The 15,653-nt window shown below is 39.2% G+C and overlaps 3 protein-coding genes across 3 annotated transcripts; all 3 read right to left on the reverse strand.

Moving 5' to 3' along the window:
• Positions 1-1,058: 1,058 nt before the first annotated feature.
• Positions 1,059-6,743, reverse strand: LOC141833200 (small ribosomal subunit protein uS2y-like). Its single transcript, XM_074720585.1, has 5 exons — positions 6,557-6,743; positions 2,594-2,856; positions 2,315-2,512; positions 1,844-2,048; positions 1,059-1,416 (listed from the first exon to the last, which is right to left on the reverse strand). Exons 1-5 carry the CDS (start codon positions 6,681-6,683, stop codon positions 1,292-1,294), a joined length of 918 nt encoding a protein of 305 aa, XP_074576686.1. The 5' UTR covers positions 6,684-6,743; the 3' UTR covers positions 1,059-1,291.
• Positions 6,744-7,539: 796 nt separating this feature from the next.
• On the reverse strand, positions 7,540-11,744 carry LOC141833498 (pectinesterase 31-like). Its single transcript, XM_074720961.1, has 6 exons — positions 11,367-11,744; positions 11,198-11,302; positions 10,998-11,075; positions 9,487-9,674; positions 8,079-8,252; positions 7,540-7,854 (listed from the first exon to the last, which is right to left on the reverse strand). The coding sequence occupies exons 1-6, from the start codon at positions 11,610-11,612 to the stop codon at positions 7,692-7,694; spliced, it is 954 nt and encodes a 317-aa protein (XP_074577062.1). The 5' UTR covers positions 11,613-11,744; the 3' UTR covers positions 7,540-7,691.
• Positions 11,745-12,574: 830 nt separating this feature from the next.
• On the reverse strand, positions 12,575-15,116 carry LOC141833323 (protein BOBBER 1-like). Its single transcript, XM_074720734.1, has 6 exons — positions 14,645-15,116; positions 14,049-14,221; positions 13,914-13,962; positions 13,672-13,838; positions 12,914-12,997; positions 12,575-12,817 (listed from the first exon to the last, which is right to left on the reverse strand). Exons 1-6 carry the CDS (start codon positions 15,051-15,053, stop codon positions 12,779-12,781), a joined length of 921 nt encoding a protein of 306 aa, XP_074576835.1. The 5' UTR covers positions 15,054-15,116; the 3' UTR covers positions 12,575-12,778.
• Positions 15,117-15,653: the final 537 nt, after the last annotated feature.

Genomic DNA, 15,653 nt, shown 5'->3' on the forward strand with positions numbered 1-15,653 from the left:
GCTAATCTGATCCTACATGGAACGCAGGGGGACCACCTTCACTTACTGATGTGGGCCCAGTTTCGTAGTCCCCATGCAAGTGCCTCCGTTAAAGTCCACGACGCCACATGCCTCGCCGCATGCATGCCATGCAAGACGACAAGGTGAGGCGAAGAAGGAAGGACCAATCCAACAATTACGATACGTCATCGTTATTCTTTAGCTTGGCAATATGCATGCATGCGCATAATACTATTTAATGCGACTATTATCACGACCCTACCTCTCTATAATCTAGGGTTGGCATAACTAACCAATGGCATTGAGCCATGTCAACTTTTTAGTTTTTTTTTCCTCTCCTCTCCTCCCCTCCTTTCTTTTACCATCGCGTTTAGTAGCAGTGACATCACTAAATGTTTCTTTTTCTAAATTCCATACAAAATTCTTAATAGTGATCATAAGATACAGGGCATCAAAGCCATCACAAACCCAATATGTGTGCATGAATTCTTGAAATTGACTGAAAGATCGATCTTTCAGAGAAGGATTTCCATTAAATTTGTATAATAAACGTAAAGAGGGGACCTCTCTAAGTTTGGGGTGATTATATTGGCGTAGTGTAGGGCGGTGGAGGAATGAATGTGACGGCCACTTGTGTCATGCAAAAAATGCAAATCAACTTAATTGTTCGCTCCTTCAATTTGCATGGCACGACGTAAATGAACGCAAGTATCTTGTATGAAAAGCAAGCAAGCAAGCAACAAGTGGGTGTTGCTATTATATGTATATATTCATGCATTAGATTCGTTACGTCTTTGGACTGGTGACCTGCTCAAAGTAGGGATGAACATCTGTACCTCCAAGTCAATAAATCAAATCAAACAGATACAGTACAAGAAAGATCATGTTTCAGTTGGGTTTCAATATGAAACTAATAAACCATTACAATTACACATGTATAACTAAGCAGAAGGCTTACACATCACTAATTTTGATTATTAGTTTCAATAAAATCTTCCTTAAATGTTTGAAATGCATTAATATAATCTCTCTTGAGTCTCAGCAAAGTATAGCGTATAGCATGTTGAGAGAAGTTTTCATTCATATAAATTTTTCGATCACAATTCTGAACGGATAAAATAGTGAAATAATCTGTTGCAAAGACAATGAAGTAAAGAAACAAGAGGCTAGAAAATGGCAAAAATAGTCTGAGAGGTTATCAGAGGAACAAACAGTGCTAATAAAACAAAATTCAAATTCTTTCAAGAGAAACTATTTGAAGATTAACGAGGCACTAGCATTTCAGCTCATTTTACTCCCAGCCAGAAGGAGCAGCAGGCGGAACGGCCTCCCAACCGGAAGGAACAACAGGCGCAACGACAGCAGCATCCCCTGGAGGTGGAGCAGCGACGTCCCATCCATCAGAAGCTACAGGAACTGATGTAGAAAAGATAACAATTAGACAAACCTTGGGGTAAGTAACATTTAAACAACAGAATGTTGTTGACTGGTTAAAGTTAGAGAATCTAGAACATTGTGTTATCAGACACTGGAAATAGATGCCACAAAAGTAATCGGGTTTGATTCCAAAAGTAACATCTTTGTATAATTATAAAATGAGTTGGTTCTCTATTCAATTCTGTCACTCACCTAGAAAAATAATGATTTGACATATCATGAATCACTGCATGAGAAGATCTTAAAATGAAAGGTAATCAAGGGCATTTGAGAGGAAATATGCAATAATGCATCAGTATACCACTGTTGGTGTAGATTCAGAAATGTCTTGTACGACAGAAGCTTGTCATAGTTTAGTCAATTTGGTCATAGCAAAGTAGATCATCATATGGATAGTTAGATTAACCTTGAGCAGGAGTGACCCCTGGAACTGGAGGAGCCATGACAGGTGCAGCTGCTGCATCAGGCACCCACTGTTCAGCAGCAGCCCATTGATCATTAGGTACCATGGCACCATAATCAGGAACTGCACCAAAATCAGGAGCAACTGGAGCTTCCTCTTCCTCTTGTTCCTTTGCTTCCTCAGGATCTCTGTAGAAGAACAAATCAACCTGCAAAACCAGTATCACCGAATAAATAAAATAAAAGAAAATGAGAAATAAGTTCTGGAACAAGAGAAAGGTTATTATGAACTTCTGAAACAAAAATAAGTTCATTAGAACCTGATAAAAATGCATGCCATATATCAAATCCACAGAAAAAACTTTAAGTAGGGGTATTAAGTGTGTTAAAATGCACAAAAATAAAAAGGTTTTCATCAAAATAGAATTGGTATGACCGATGAGAAAGTAGAAATAAACAATCAGTGTAAACTCACCATGACTTCCCATTTTCGGCCAGATGGAATAGTGCCACGCATCTGCAAAACCATCCTGGCCAACAACCAATAAAGGCAGCCAATACTGAGCTTTCCCTTATTGTTAGCTGGGATCCCAATATCAACATATCGCATTGGAGAGTCAGTATCACAGAAGGCAATAGTTGGAATGTTACCCAGAGCAGATTCCTTGATAGGCTGTTGGTAGAAGAATAGGACAGTTTCTTTAACTAATCTGCATCCAAGTACAATCTCAAAATTTCTAGCCAATTTTCTTACCTGGTGATCTGTTCTAGGATCAGTTAGGATTAGAAGTCGTGGTTCACTAAATGATGTTTGCAGCTGATTCGTGAAGGTTCCGGGTGTATGCCTCCCTGCAATAGGGTGAGCACCTGTATATTGTGCAAACTTGAGAACAGCTCGCTGACCATACGGCCTTGCAGATTGGACAATAATGTCCTGAGGGTTCTCAATGGCCACAATGACCCTGGCTGCAAGTTGAAGTTTCTCCCATGTTTTTCCAAGGTTGATGATGTAGATACCTGCAATTTCAATGAAATAAGTTACCCAGGAAATAGAACTTAGTAGTTTGATGGTGCTCAATTATGTAATAGATGAACAACTAGATGCATTACAAAAAAAAACCAACAAAGGATCTGAAAGGACATAAAATCAAGAAAACAAGGTATTAGACAAATGACAATTGGTATAAAGAGAAAAAACCAGGTCATTCTAGATAGAAACTGAACTTCTACAATCATAATATGTAATCAAACAACTGAGAAGTAATAAACAAAAACAAAAATCCTCTTTGACATCAATGGTATGTAGTTATGAAAATCAATAGTATTCATCAGTTCTGGTTTCTTTTTTGGTGTAGTGTAAGGTTGTGCATCTGTTGAGAAAAAGAAACAAGAGTAGAGGAGAAATAAAAAATAGAGAGAGAAGATAGCAGAAGGAAGATTAACTCTTCCTTTCCTCAAAACTTTAATCCTCCTGATGTGGTAAGTCATGCCGGGCCTGACGTGGCGCAATCGGTCAATAGATTGCCCAGCCTGGCCAGTTCCGGGGCCTACGGTCAAGGCAGTCTCACCTGTTCATATGCAGCCCTTCAGGTCAACAGATGGGCTGATGTGGCAGACCCCGGGGCCCACGGTCGGGAAGTTGATCCACTCAGTTAAAAGGATCTGAGGGGTCCAATGGACCAGCTCCCGGGAGACACATCCCCGGCCCTTAGACTCAGCTAAGGATTCTTCTCTCGGCCATTCTTACACTGCAAACGATTCACCCGGCTCTCACCGCCGACACCATTTCCCGGGAGATAGCTACACTGCCCAGTCATCCCCCGGGAAACGTACCCCCAGATCTCCACATCATACCTCGGTCAACACTCCTCATAGCCAAGGTTGTTCGGCCTCGTTAGACACTACTGTGCCTAAGCATCCCTGGCCTCCCAAACTCTCACCCCGGAATACCAGTTGTGTGACTTGCTCACTGTCTCTATACTGCTCATTTGCCCGGCCATCCCTTGTAGGTGCCTGGTCTGCCCGGATACTACTGAGCAGTAACCGCTCCGAGCCTCATTCATCTCCTGAAGGTAATTCCCGAGAGATACTCCATACAGTTGACCTAAACTGTGTTTATTTGCACATTACGGCTAAGTCTGTCGGGTAGCCCGGCCATTCACCAACGGTGTTCAGTTCGCCCGGGCTACACATCTCCTACTTAATCCCGGGTAAACCCGACCACTGTCGGTCCGAGACACCTTCCCACTCCGACAAGTAATTCTAATTCAAACCCTATCGACACTACAGACAAAGGAGCATGTGAACAGGTATGCAGGGGACAGGTTGCGATCATGTCTTCACGACTACCTTCCCCCGTGGCAATCTTCTTCCCTCTTTTGGATAAACGACAGAAGTTGGCTGCCTTGCCACGCTGGCGGACGGTTACAAACGGTTCACCTTTGTCCCTCAGATGCTACCTCTCTGACACGGATGTCAGACAACGCCAGACGTTGTCCCCCCAGATACCCTCAAAGCCTGCCTCGCTAACAGAAAGGAGCTTCTCCTGACGTGGCGCAATCGGTCAATAGATTGCCCAGCCTGGCCAGTTCCGGGGCCTACGGTCAAGGCAGTCTCACCTGTTCATATGCAGCCCTTCAGGTCAACAGATGAGCTGATGTGGCAAACCCCGGGGCCCACGGTCGGGAAGTTGATCCACTCAGTTAAAAGGATCTGAGGGGTCCAATGGACCAGCTCCCGGGAGACACATCCCCGGCCCTTAGACTCAGCTAAGGATTCTTCTCTCGGCCATTCTTACACTGCAAACGATTCACCCGGCTCTCACCGCCGACACCATTTCCCGGGAGATAGCTACACTGCCCACTCCGACAAGCATTTCTAATTCAAACCCTATCGACACTACAGACAAAGGAGCATGTGAACAGGTGCAGGGGCCAGGTTGCGATCATGTCTTCACGACTACCTTCCCCCGTGGCAATCTTCTTCCCTCTTTTGGATAAACGACAGAAGTTGGCTGCCTTGCCACGCTGGCGGACGGTTACAAACGGTTCACCTTTGTCCCTCAGATGCTACCTCTCTGACACGGATGTCAGACAACGCCAGACGTTGTCCCCCCAGATACCCTCAAAGCCTGCCTCGCTAACAGAAAGGAGCTTCTCCTGGCAGGTATATAAGCCCTCTCGCAGGTATGAAGGAGGCATCGAATCTCAATCATTTTCACTACTGCTCTCTTTACTCTATTATTTTCCACCACCACCGGAAACCTAACTTGAGCGTCGGAGTGGCCTGCCGGGATCCCCCGGCGCCAACTAATCCGTCCGTTCTCCCGTGATTCTTGCAGGTTCCCTTCCCTTCGCCGGGCCCTCATAGGTTGAGGTGGCATATTATTGACCGGAGGGTTGACTGTCGTCGGTTTTTAGCCGGAACACCTCCCAAATATGAAGTTATCATTGCAATCTCCTATCCTTCCCTTGCTGCTGCCTTGGCTTCTTTGCCCGATTTCACCTACATGTAATTCATCCAGCTACCATCCAATTTTAACAGACAAAAGATAGGTATAGGTAATTTATTCTTTTCCAATCCCTCCAGAGAAACATAGATAGAAAATTACCAATTTTGTTATCTGCCTCGATTTTATATCTCTGTCTTTCTTTTTTTTTTTAAATTCTGTGTCATTCTAATGAGCATAGCACTTAAACAAGTATAAATAAAGGATTATGACTTGAAACACATACATTGGATATTATATAAAAAAAACTTATTATAGGCAATAGGATAGGATAATAGGGCCTAGATCAAGTGAGGGAATTTAAAGATCACCAATGGTATTAAAACAAGTGCAATCAGGCTGAACAACAATACATCATATAAGGATCGGAGATTTGCAATTCAATCTAATCAAAATGAAAATTAATGATTAGATCTAGAATACCTGAACTCATGCATGGACTGATAAAGCCCCAAAACTAACACTTCTTGTAAAACATTTAATTAATATATTCATATAAATTAATCAGTTATAACCCGTAACCTTCTTAAAGATAGAAACTTATTTCTCAAGTTGTAATGCATTATACACGAGCACATTGAGCATATTCACTCATCCATGAGTAGTTTACACTTTCCTAGGTTAGTGACTAGTCATCAAATAGCCATAGTTTAATTGAATTCAACCATATATGTGAATTGTCTAGATTGTTTCCCCCTTCAATAAATTCTTGAGTGAGTTAATTATTTGACAACCCTTCATAAGCTTTTTTTTTCTCTAAGACGTGCGATAAATTCATACCAATGTCAATAATCAAACTTCAATTTTCAACACAAAGAAGATAGAGAACTTAGATATGAACTCTCATTACACGAAAGCATTACATAATTTCATACCAATTATCAATCATGAATCTTCAACTTCAACATGTTGACAAACGAAGACAAAGAACTTAGACATGAACTCTCATAACACGAAAGAATTACAACTAAAGAATTTCAGCACTCGAGGTTAAAAGCAAAAACAACACACACAAACACACAAAAGTACCATTTTCCCCCCACGAAGCATTAGTAAACTTTACCGAATACCCAAAATTCCAATCAGAAACACCAGACACTATAGCGCATTCTCGAGAGAAAGGCATCAAGTTAATGGAATACAAATCAGACACAAAAAGGCAAAAAAAAACAATCAAATTTTGGAGACGGGGACCGGAGATAGAATTACCATCAGTTCTCCGCTTGTAGACATAGCGCTCCATCTGGAAGTCGCAATTCTTGGTACCAAGGTGGACATCTGCCGCAAGCATCATCTGTATGTCCCGCTCCTTCTGAGAAAGGGTCCTCGACGCCATTATCACACAAGATCACTCTCCTGCAGCAAAAAGCCTGAGCTTTTCTCTTGATATCCAAATTTGCGACGGCTGCGAATGGAAAATCTGCGAGGGTGCTACGTATTATTCACCAAACCCTAAAAGCTAGTAAAATGTCAAAAATACCCTACATTTCATTTGGATCCAGTCACAGGGTGAATGAAGTCGGAAATCAATAGTATAAAAAAATTAAAAACAAAAAATATTTTACAGTTTAGAAAAAACAAATAAGAAATAATCACCTTATAATAAAATATTGTAACACTAACATAGAAGAGTTAATTTTGATTAAAGCATATAGATTTTTCTGATAATTTTCTTTTTTTATGCAAACATAATTCTACTTATAGAATCATTTTCTAATGTATATTTATTTATTTATTTAGTGCTTTTAATATATAGATGTCCATTTGATTTTATTTTCTTATATAATCATCATTATAAATGTTCAATGGCATTTCTAGCAGTTGCATCCCTTTTTCACCGAAATAATATAGAACCATATTTTAATCTTGTTATAAAATATATTAAGATTTGTATTCCAACTTTTTAACAAAACAAAATCCTAACGTTTAAAGTAGCAAAAAAAAACAATAAATGTCACTGACAGTTAGGAACAATATTATTTTTTACCCAGAGTTATATTTTGTTCAGAAGTACTCTTTCGGAACACAAAAAACTTTTAAAAAATATTTTTTTTGATGTTTAATTATAGCTACACTAAAAATTAAAACTATCAAAAATAAATTAATATTTTAAGTAAATTATGATTATATTTATAAAATGTTATATCGCTTGGATTCTCGTATATAAGCATCATTAATGTAGCACATGAACACCTTCAAAAGCTCAAATTACTTGTAAATCAGGAACTAATAAAGCATCTCAAACAACTGTTCTTCAGTACATTCTTAAAAGGACCGAATCCATGAGGTGCTAAACATTATAGCGGGCATACACAACATTCAGATTATGCATGAACTCAGAATTCTAAGCCGAATATGGAATTCTAATAGCCATTTTCTGTGCAAGCCAAGGCTTATCTGGATCAGGATCGACAAAGTAGTGTGAGATAAAAGATTCTGCCTCATCATCAAGCAGTTCTCTTGACCATCCGACTCGGTTTGTGAGGCAGCAACCAGGTCCTGAGCATCTGAAATGAGCTCAGAAAGTAAACAGGTCAAGGGTGAATATTTTTTATTTCATTGATTATCAGTGTAAATTGTTGAGAAGCAGCAAGAACTTCATCAGACAATCATTTTTGAAACCATGCGGACTAAATCAATCAAGGAGCTATTATTGATTGAATTTAGAGTGCCAATCTGTTCAATATCTAAAAGGATGAGTAAACTAGGGAAGTAACAGGTGGCAAATTACCTGTACTCGTAGAAACAAGCGCTTCGTTCATTGTCAGGTTTATCCCAGTTATGCCACCCGAAAGGTCTAATGCAACAGTCCATCCAAGTATATGCAAAAACAACCCTCGCGAACGGTCCCCATGGACGCCCAAGAAACGCATACGAAGTTCCACCACTGCCTGTAATAACACATCTGTGCAAATCGAATGTAAGGAACAAAATCAAAGCAAGCAAAACCAAATGGCACTTGATGTGGAAACTAATATAGCCCGTAGAGACAGCCAAATTATGCAATGAAGCAACCTCGCCTGGGTGGTTGAATAAGAGAGGAGAGGGAACATAGAGGCAAAAGGGCAAGAAAAACACATGCAAAAATTTTCATGAGGTTCCTTTCCTGTTTCTTTCCATCTCCCTCTCTCCATCCTATTTATCTGACTAAATACACAGGTTATCAGTATATGCTATTATCTATGCTGGTTTAGTCATGTAACTTAATGAGATTAGTACTTATAGACCACATTTGGCTAAAATGATTGAAACATTACCTCTGCTAACTAAGCCTGCAGTCAAGCTCAAGACACTATGTACAGCAAATTAGCTCATTAAACATGAACATAAGCAGATAAATTCATTAAATTAGTTCATTAAAAGTAGTTTTTTTACAGGATATAAGGGACATTTTGTGTGCTACTCATGCCCAATTTGGAAAGCAAAATGCGAAAAAATGGAGAAAAGAATTCCCAGTCAGTGTTAACTTCCTAGGTTGTCTCCATGTAGGAATCATGCCTTAAGGGTTGGAGGATGCAAAAAAAACATAAAATAATTGATAACTTTAAAATTTTTAAAAATAAATATAAGAAGACAATTCAAATTTAAAAGAGGGGAGAGGGTTAGCTTGTTCATTGTTTAGCCAACAACATTTGTTTCGCAAAATCATGCAACAAAGACCAAATTTCATAGTCAAGTCAAATTGATAAGTTGCATCAAATCCTAAAATGATCTCTGATAATTCTCCAGCATAGGGTGTTAAAGTAATCAAATAGAGTTTCACAACCATTTCATCAAGTGATTTTGTTTTTTTTATTCAAGGTGCTGAATAGTTATCCAATTTGAAACAAGAACTCATTCATAAAACCATTCTCCTGATTTTCTAAGATAATTTTAGCTTGAGGCATTTCATAAATATAACATTCCCGATGAGCATTACCTTTGAAAGAGCAAAATTAAAACAATATTTAATAGACAATTTCATGTTTGCAAGACAATACAGAGTTTTGGGTTATTTTATGTCCATGCTAATCATTTCAACCGGATCCTTGAGCTATCTTGACATAGAGAATAACAGAAGCTAGTTCTTTCAACTTAAAATTGCAAACAAATCTGTTCACTTTTTCTAATCCCATTAAGTTTGCTAAAGAATGGTGTACCTCAAGAAGACATAACCAGTAGTTTCTTGAGAAGATTTCCTACTTTGAGCAGTTATAAATCCCTGCGCCTTGCAATGGATATGGCAATGTTCTAGGAGAGCAGTAGCATTACCAAAAATGAAGTCAACACTTCCTTCAATATAGCAATCTCTCAGATATTGCTTTCCATAATGTAGGTATAAGGTATCCTGCAGAATTTAAACAACAGCTGTTATTTAAAAATTAAAAAAATGTAATACTGTTAACTTCACAATCCTGATTATAAGCTAAAAAAAACTTTCCCGAGATAAATATATCAGTTTGTCGAGATGAGTAAATCTAGAATACTGAAAGAGGGAAATGACAGAAAGAATTATTAAATAAGAGAAGATTTGATGACACTGATTATTGATTTTTGGGAAATAGAAACTATATCAGTCATTAACGAACCATTAGTCCTTCCCTATTGCAAGTGACAGTATGTGGTGGATATGAACATATGTTTCCTGATTGGTTACGTGTAGATTGGGAGAAGAATGTGTGAATATAAGTCTTCCACAACCTCAAAGAGATGAAATTGCAGAGCTAAATAGATGACAGTGGATGCCTGCCTGTTCTTGAAGACTATACAAAGAATTGATATATTTCTCGTCTTTCATTGGCTGATTTTGTTTGGAATCAACCAAAGATTGAAGGATTCAATTAAATGAAGCTAGCTACAAAAGTGGATAGCTAAGAAATATCTCCCTTGACAACTCAAGACTCAAATTCATCTTCCCTCCTTGATCTTCAATGTCTTCTTAAAAGTAACCTCCTAATGAATTTGCCGCAGACCAAAATCTTCTATATAAGCCAACTATTTCAATGCACGTACTAGAATGAAAATGCTCTTTGTTTTTTACTCACAAAAAACTGCATAATAGATCACTTTTTTTTTTGGTGATAAGTATAATAGATCACTTTGTTAAATTGTAAGCAATGAAATCTAACGTTCATTTCTTACGAAACTAAACCACTAATGGCTTAAGTCATCATTGTGATACTAGCCGTGCGGCGGATTGGAAGTAGTGCAAGGTTACATGCTTTGCAGCCTCATGGCATGCAGTAATGCCCCTGTTTTTCTTGCTGCTGGGCTCCCTGAGCTAAGGAAAAAATGCCTTGCAGCCCATTTCATTGCCCCTTGTATCTCATTTCGTGATCAGCTGAGTTCTTGTTTGGATAGCTCTGAATCCTTTTCTCTTTTACGAGAATCAACCATAACAAGAAAGAAGCGAAGTTTAAGATGAAATGCCATATTAGTGTTAAAATAAAATTGAAGAAGAAGAAGATAAATCATAGCTATGCGAATAGAGACAATAAACAACTATTAACTAATATCAATGTTGATGAGATAAAGTAGAAAAGATAAGAGAAAGCCACTCGACATATTGTATCAAACAGTTTCATATCTCTTGCACTAGGTAATAAAAGCCGGAATGTCAAGAAAAAAAAAACAAGCAATTGAGAAGAAAGAGTGAGCCAATTAAAAGCACCTGCCACCCAAGGAACCTGCAATTGTAGAAAGCGCATCGATCGGCAGTCACCCGGAGAGCCACGGCCTGTCCCGAACCCTACATGTACACCCAAAATAATTAGACCTGTGTCGGGCCATGACATTGAACCACTCCAGCATACAGGCAGTGGAAGAAAAGAGAAATAAACATGGGGGTTTTAGGTAACCAATTGGGCACACCTGCGGAGCAGAGTTCTCAAAAGTGATGTTCTCCGCGATGAAGTCCTCCCCTTCTACAATCGTGCTTCCGCACCCAAAAGTCCCCGTCCCTATCACTCGCGACGGCTGCATTGAGAGTGGGCGTGTGAGAGAAACATATAGGAAGCACCTTCTCGGGGTTGATGCGAACCTGATGGTGGTTGATGCCAGATGCAGTATTGTCCCAGCTGAGGACGGTATTCTCGGGGCAGGAACCGGCGAGGGTGATGAAATTCTTGGTCTTCGGAACGTATATGGGCTGCCGGTAGACGCCGGGCGTCACCTGGATCACCGTCCGCGTCCGATTGGAGAGCGGCACTGCATCAATCGCCTCCTGAACCGTGCGGAAGTCGGCGCTTCCGTCGGCTGCCACCCTAAATACCTTGTTGTATGACATGGCCTTCTCCGACCGCCTCTCGTCTCTCCTCTCTCTTCAGACTTCTCTCAGTTTTGGGTGGCTGGACTGGAGGCAGCGGTTTTCATCAGCGTGGTCGCGTCTTATGGATTCTCGGTCACCGCTGGCTTCCAACGCGACCTGTTTTGTTTGCCAATCTAGATATATTATTTTGGAAAATTTTCATAATATCCACTAATACGGAAATTTTCGCCTCATGGTCATATTTATTTATGCTTTAATAAATTGCACTCCATCACAAAATAAGAAGGAAAAATGATCAAAAATAGTAAGGCATGACTCCAAATACAAGAGGGAAACGCGTTGTTTGTTGAAAAGATCTCTAAAAGACGAGGACTTGAATGTTATCATTCTAAGACGATCCTGATAAATTCTTGCGTGAGAAACAATTGTTGGTTTCTTTCCTTTGTAACTTCAAATTGGATTTTGTAGACCTGAAACAAAAAACAGATTACAGAGGAGCATCAATGTTGAAGTTACAAAATTTCTTACTAGCTGGTTGCCATTTGCTGCTCTTATCTACCTCCAAATTTCCTAGGATCTTTGATATACTCATACAAATCAAGGCATGGTTTAGGATTGATTATTAGGATCTTATTGCATGTATGGTTCGTTTCTATATTCTTTCAAGAAGTTTGTAATTGAAGAAGACCCATTTATTGCTGTGATAAGGTAGCCTAGATGGTTTTTTATCCAATATATAGCAAAATTACATGGTGAAATTCTCAATGACCACTGCTAAGGCAGATATTAGTTGCATCAATAGGAAAAGATGCATCTGATAAACTCAATCTCATAGGAAAATATGATTCACTTCCTCAATCAATCAGCCTACCGAATTATCCACAAAGGATGGCTATATTCCGCGTTCATGAAATGGTATAATTTTCACAAAGTAACCTAAAAATAACATAATGAGGCCGAGGTCTTAACCATAGTACAGATCAGTTCAAACACAGCATCAAACCATAGATGTAGCATAACAAGTCACAAACAACTTAAATTAATAATGCTTTCTAGAGTCTAGACACAAGATAACAAAACATTGCCATAACCAGAGCATCGACTCGAGAAGATATCCTTTTTCTTAATTCCATAACCCACATTGTCCACGGACGAACTTGATCCTGTTAACTAACGTCATAATATTATGCTATTTTTGCCCTTGAGAAGTCCATCTCCGGATGCTGCACAGAACAAAGCAGTCAAATGATTCTATAGAACATGAGCAGACAAGTACAGTCAAAGAAAGAAGATGTTGGCAAAAAGAGAAGATCGGTCACCTGAGCCATAAATTTTTTGAGGATTTCTTGCTTTTGCATCTCGTCACTTGTTGGAAGACCCATGGATTTCTGCCGCTGATCAAACTGAAAACAAAAACCATCGTGAGAGTTTAAGAACGAATATCATAGCATAATCCAAATGATAATTAGTAAAAAAAACATTTATGGCATCTATCAGGGACAAAATTGATCAGAGTACCACAACTCCAATAAAATTCATTTATGAAGTTCCATATGGGGAAAAAAAAGATCATCCTGATCTCACAAATAGCTAATGACAACTTAAACAAACCATTTGCGTGCATATTATAACAACAATACAAGGCATAACAGAAAGAAATATAATACAAATAAACAGAAAATTGCCTTGACATGAGCATATATATCCCTTTATTAATTCTGACAAAATTGGTAATCAAGGTTCATGCAGCAATATAGAGTAGCTATTCCTGCAAATCATGCATGGGGTTAACCAAACCATTTAAAGTGTCGCTGGTTCAAAGCCTTTCCTCATCTTACGTAGCAAAACTAGCTAACCAGTTTGTTTATAAATCATCCATTGAAAGCAAAGATTACTATAGGTAGATTCATGTGAAATATGGCAACAATAGAGATCAGTGCTATAGATTTATCAGAAACCAGACAAGTTGATAATGAGAGACTGACAGACAAGGTGACCAAGGGTAATAAAGATGTCTAAATTAGAAAAAAAAAAATTAACCACGTTAATGTATTTGAAGGAAAAAAAGAGCAATTACCATCATTTTTTCTACAGTTTGGCGAGTTTCAGGATCTAGATCAGATAGCTTGCTATTCTCAGGTTCTACTTTCTGGGTATCGATTTCAGGGTCACCCTTCACCACAGATTTCCACCATTCCATCTGGTTTTGTTTGGTTAGCAGTATAGAAATGGATTTCCCATCCTCTGTAAGGACACGTCTGACCTTAAGATATAAAAACAAACATATAATTTGCACAAAATGTGTTCATGTTGAAGTACCTATGCTCCAGAAACTGTCATCTGCTTTCACTGGTTGATAAAGCTCCCCCTGGAGGCAAATTTATATGGGTGAGATACAAGACTTTCTAGCAATAGTCCGAATCAAATAAACATATATGCAATATACGGACTTACATCAATAACTGGAGGTTGACCCTTCAATCCAACCTTAAGGTGAGTTTTCTTGATCTCACAAGTAACAAATCTTGATTTTGTTCCCTGAGGAACTGGTATATTAACAGTGACCTCTTGAAGTGATTGGATCCATGAATATTTATCTAAATCCAATCCATTACCAGAATTTGGTTCTGCAAGATAAGGAACAGAATATTAATAAAGTGAATATTAAACCAAAAGGAAGATCACAGAGAAAACCCTAATAAAAAGAAAGGATGCACTAATTCTCGCAAAAGCAACTATATTTGTAATTACAATGATTCAAGCACAACAACGGCACTGCATAAGAAAAATGTACTTTACAACCTTCAATCCAAAAATGAATAACAAAAATTTTAAGCATTCAAGTCTTGAGCATTCAGGTAAAGGGGCGGGCAACCCTAGATGCTCAAAGTTTGTCCATCTCTTAGTCGACTCTACGTCACAATACCAAAATTAACCTAATTCAATGTAGATTTCGGCGCATCCCAACAATACAGTTTAAAAGGAAAAAAATGGTAAGATGGACTGAAGCTTATGAAAACAAGGATGACATATGAAAGAGCACCGCTTACTCCGCAAACCATCCTTTTCATCTGGCTCGGAAGAAGATTCCGTCGTCTCCGGAGCCTTGGCCTCCGTCTTCACCGGAACAGTTTGGACCTCCTCCTTGAGCCGCTTCTCGGCCTTGGCTGCCTCGCTGGCAGCCCTTTTTTTCAAACTCTCCTCGGCATCGGCCTTCTCCTTGGCGGCGTTTACTACTTTGACGACCTTTCCCACCGCCGCCTCGTCCTTAAAGAATTCCGATCGACGCCTGACGAGGTCAATGGCGGCCTCCAGAAAGGGAAGGGGGCCCTTCTTGGCGAGAAGCGATGCTAAGACCTCCTCGTCTGGATCCGCCGTCGAGGCGGGAATCGGAGAGGAGGAGGAGGCAGGCGCCTCCTGCTTCTGCATCTCTTCCTCGATCTCGGAGATTATGGCCATGGCGGCGGTGATCAGGGGCAGAAGGATGAGAAGAGAGAGACCTGGAAGGTAATCGATGAGTTGGGAGGGTTTTGGAGAAACCGGAAACAAGGGTTCATTGTAAATTTATAGAGGCCTGGGGAAAAAATTCTAGAAGTTTCTGGGCTCCGTCGGGCCCAATCAATAATTTAGCTACCCACTCTGTACCCTGGGTCCGAGCGAGTAGAAAGCGTGGGATAATTTTTTGTGACAGCCAAAAAAAGTCACCGGTTATCTAAGCATCCAAATTGGGTCGGATTCAGATCCAATTCGAATTTCTGAATCGGATTTAAGCAAGCTAAATCATTTAGGTTTAGGATTTAATGTTTAGAATTGTTTAAAGAAATATAATTCTTTAATAAAAATTTGAATTCATTTCTTTTTCAGATTTGGAAAAATATTATCATTATTAATGTTAATTAGCACTTAACAAATATATTTAATTCAGAGTTGCATCTTGATAACTTTGCTGAATATGAAGTGAGGTCTATTCATCATTATCAACACTGACTTAAATAGACTAAAATGAAAAAGCCAATTTATTTCATATTATTATAGCTACAATGGCCGTAATTATTAATT

The sequence above is a fragment of the Curcuma longa genome, chromosome 8 (assembly GCF_044706935.1).
Source record: "Curcuma longa cultivar G26 ecotype Majalengka, Jawa Barat chromosome 8, ITB_CL_G26_1.1, whole genome shotgun sequence".
In the NCBI taxonomy this organism is placed as follows: Eukaryota; Viridiplantae; Streptophyta; class Magnoliopsida; order Zingiberales; family Zingiberaceae; genus Curcuma; species Curcuma longa.

Excerpts from the sequence above, each read along its gene's own strand:
- LOC141833323 (XM_074720734.1), bottom strand. The coding sequence starts at position 15,053 with ATGGCCATAATCTCCGAGATCGAGGAAGAGATGCAGAAGCAGGAGGCG. Across the intron at positions 13,963-14,048 it reads GTCAACCTCCAGTTATTGAT|GGGGAGCTTTATCAACCAGT; the intron begins GTAAGTCCGTAT and ends ATTTGCCTCCAG. Across the intron at positions 13,839-13,913 it reads TGACAGTTTCTGGAGCATAG|AGGATGGGAAATCCATTTCT; the intron begins GTACTTCAACAT and ends GTGTCCTTACAG.
- LOC141833498 (XM_074720961.1), bottom strand. The coding sequence starts at position 11,612 with ATGTCATACAACAAGGTATTTAGGGTGGCAGCCGACGGAAGCGCCGAC. Across the intron at positions 11,076-11,197 it reads TTGAGAACTCTGCTCCGCAG|GGTTCGGGACAGGCCGTGGC; the intron begins GTGTGCCCAATT and ends GTGTACATGTAG. Across the intron at positions 7,855-8,078 it reads GCTTGTTTCTACGAGTACAG|ATGCTCAGGACCTGGTTGCT; the intron begins GTAATTTGCCAC and ends AGCTCATTTCAG.
- LOC141833200 (XM_074720585.1), bottom strand. The coding sequence starts at position 6,683 with ATGGCGTCGAGGACCCTTTCTCAGAAGGAGCGGGACATACAGATGATG. Across the intron at positions 2,857-6,556 it reads CTACAAGCGGAGAACTGATG|GTATCTACATCATCAACCTT; the intron begins GTAATTCTATCT and ends TTGAAATTGCAG. Across the intron at positions 2,513-2,593 it reads ATCCTAGAACAGATCACCAG|CCTATCAAGGAATCTGCTCT; the intron begins GTAAGAAAATTG and ends TTCTACCAACAG.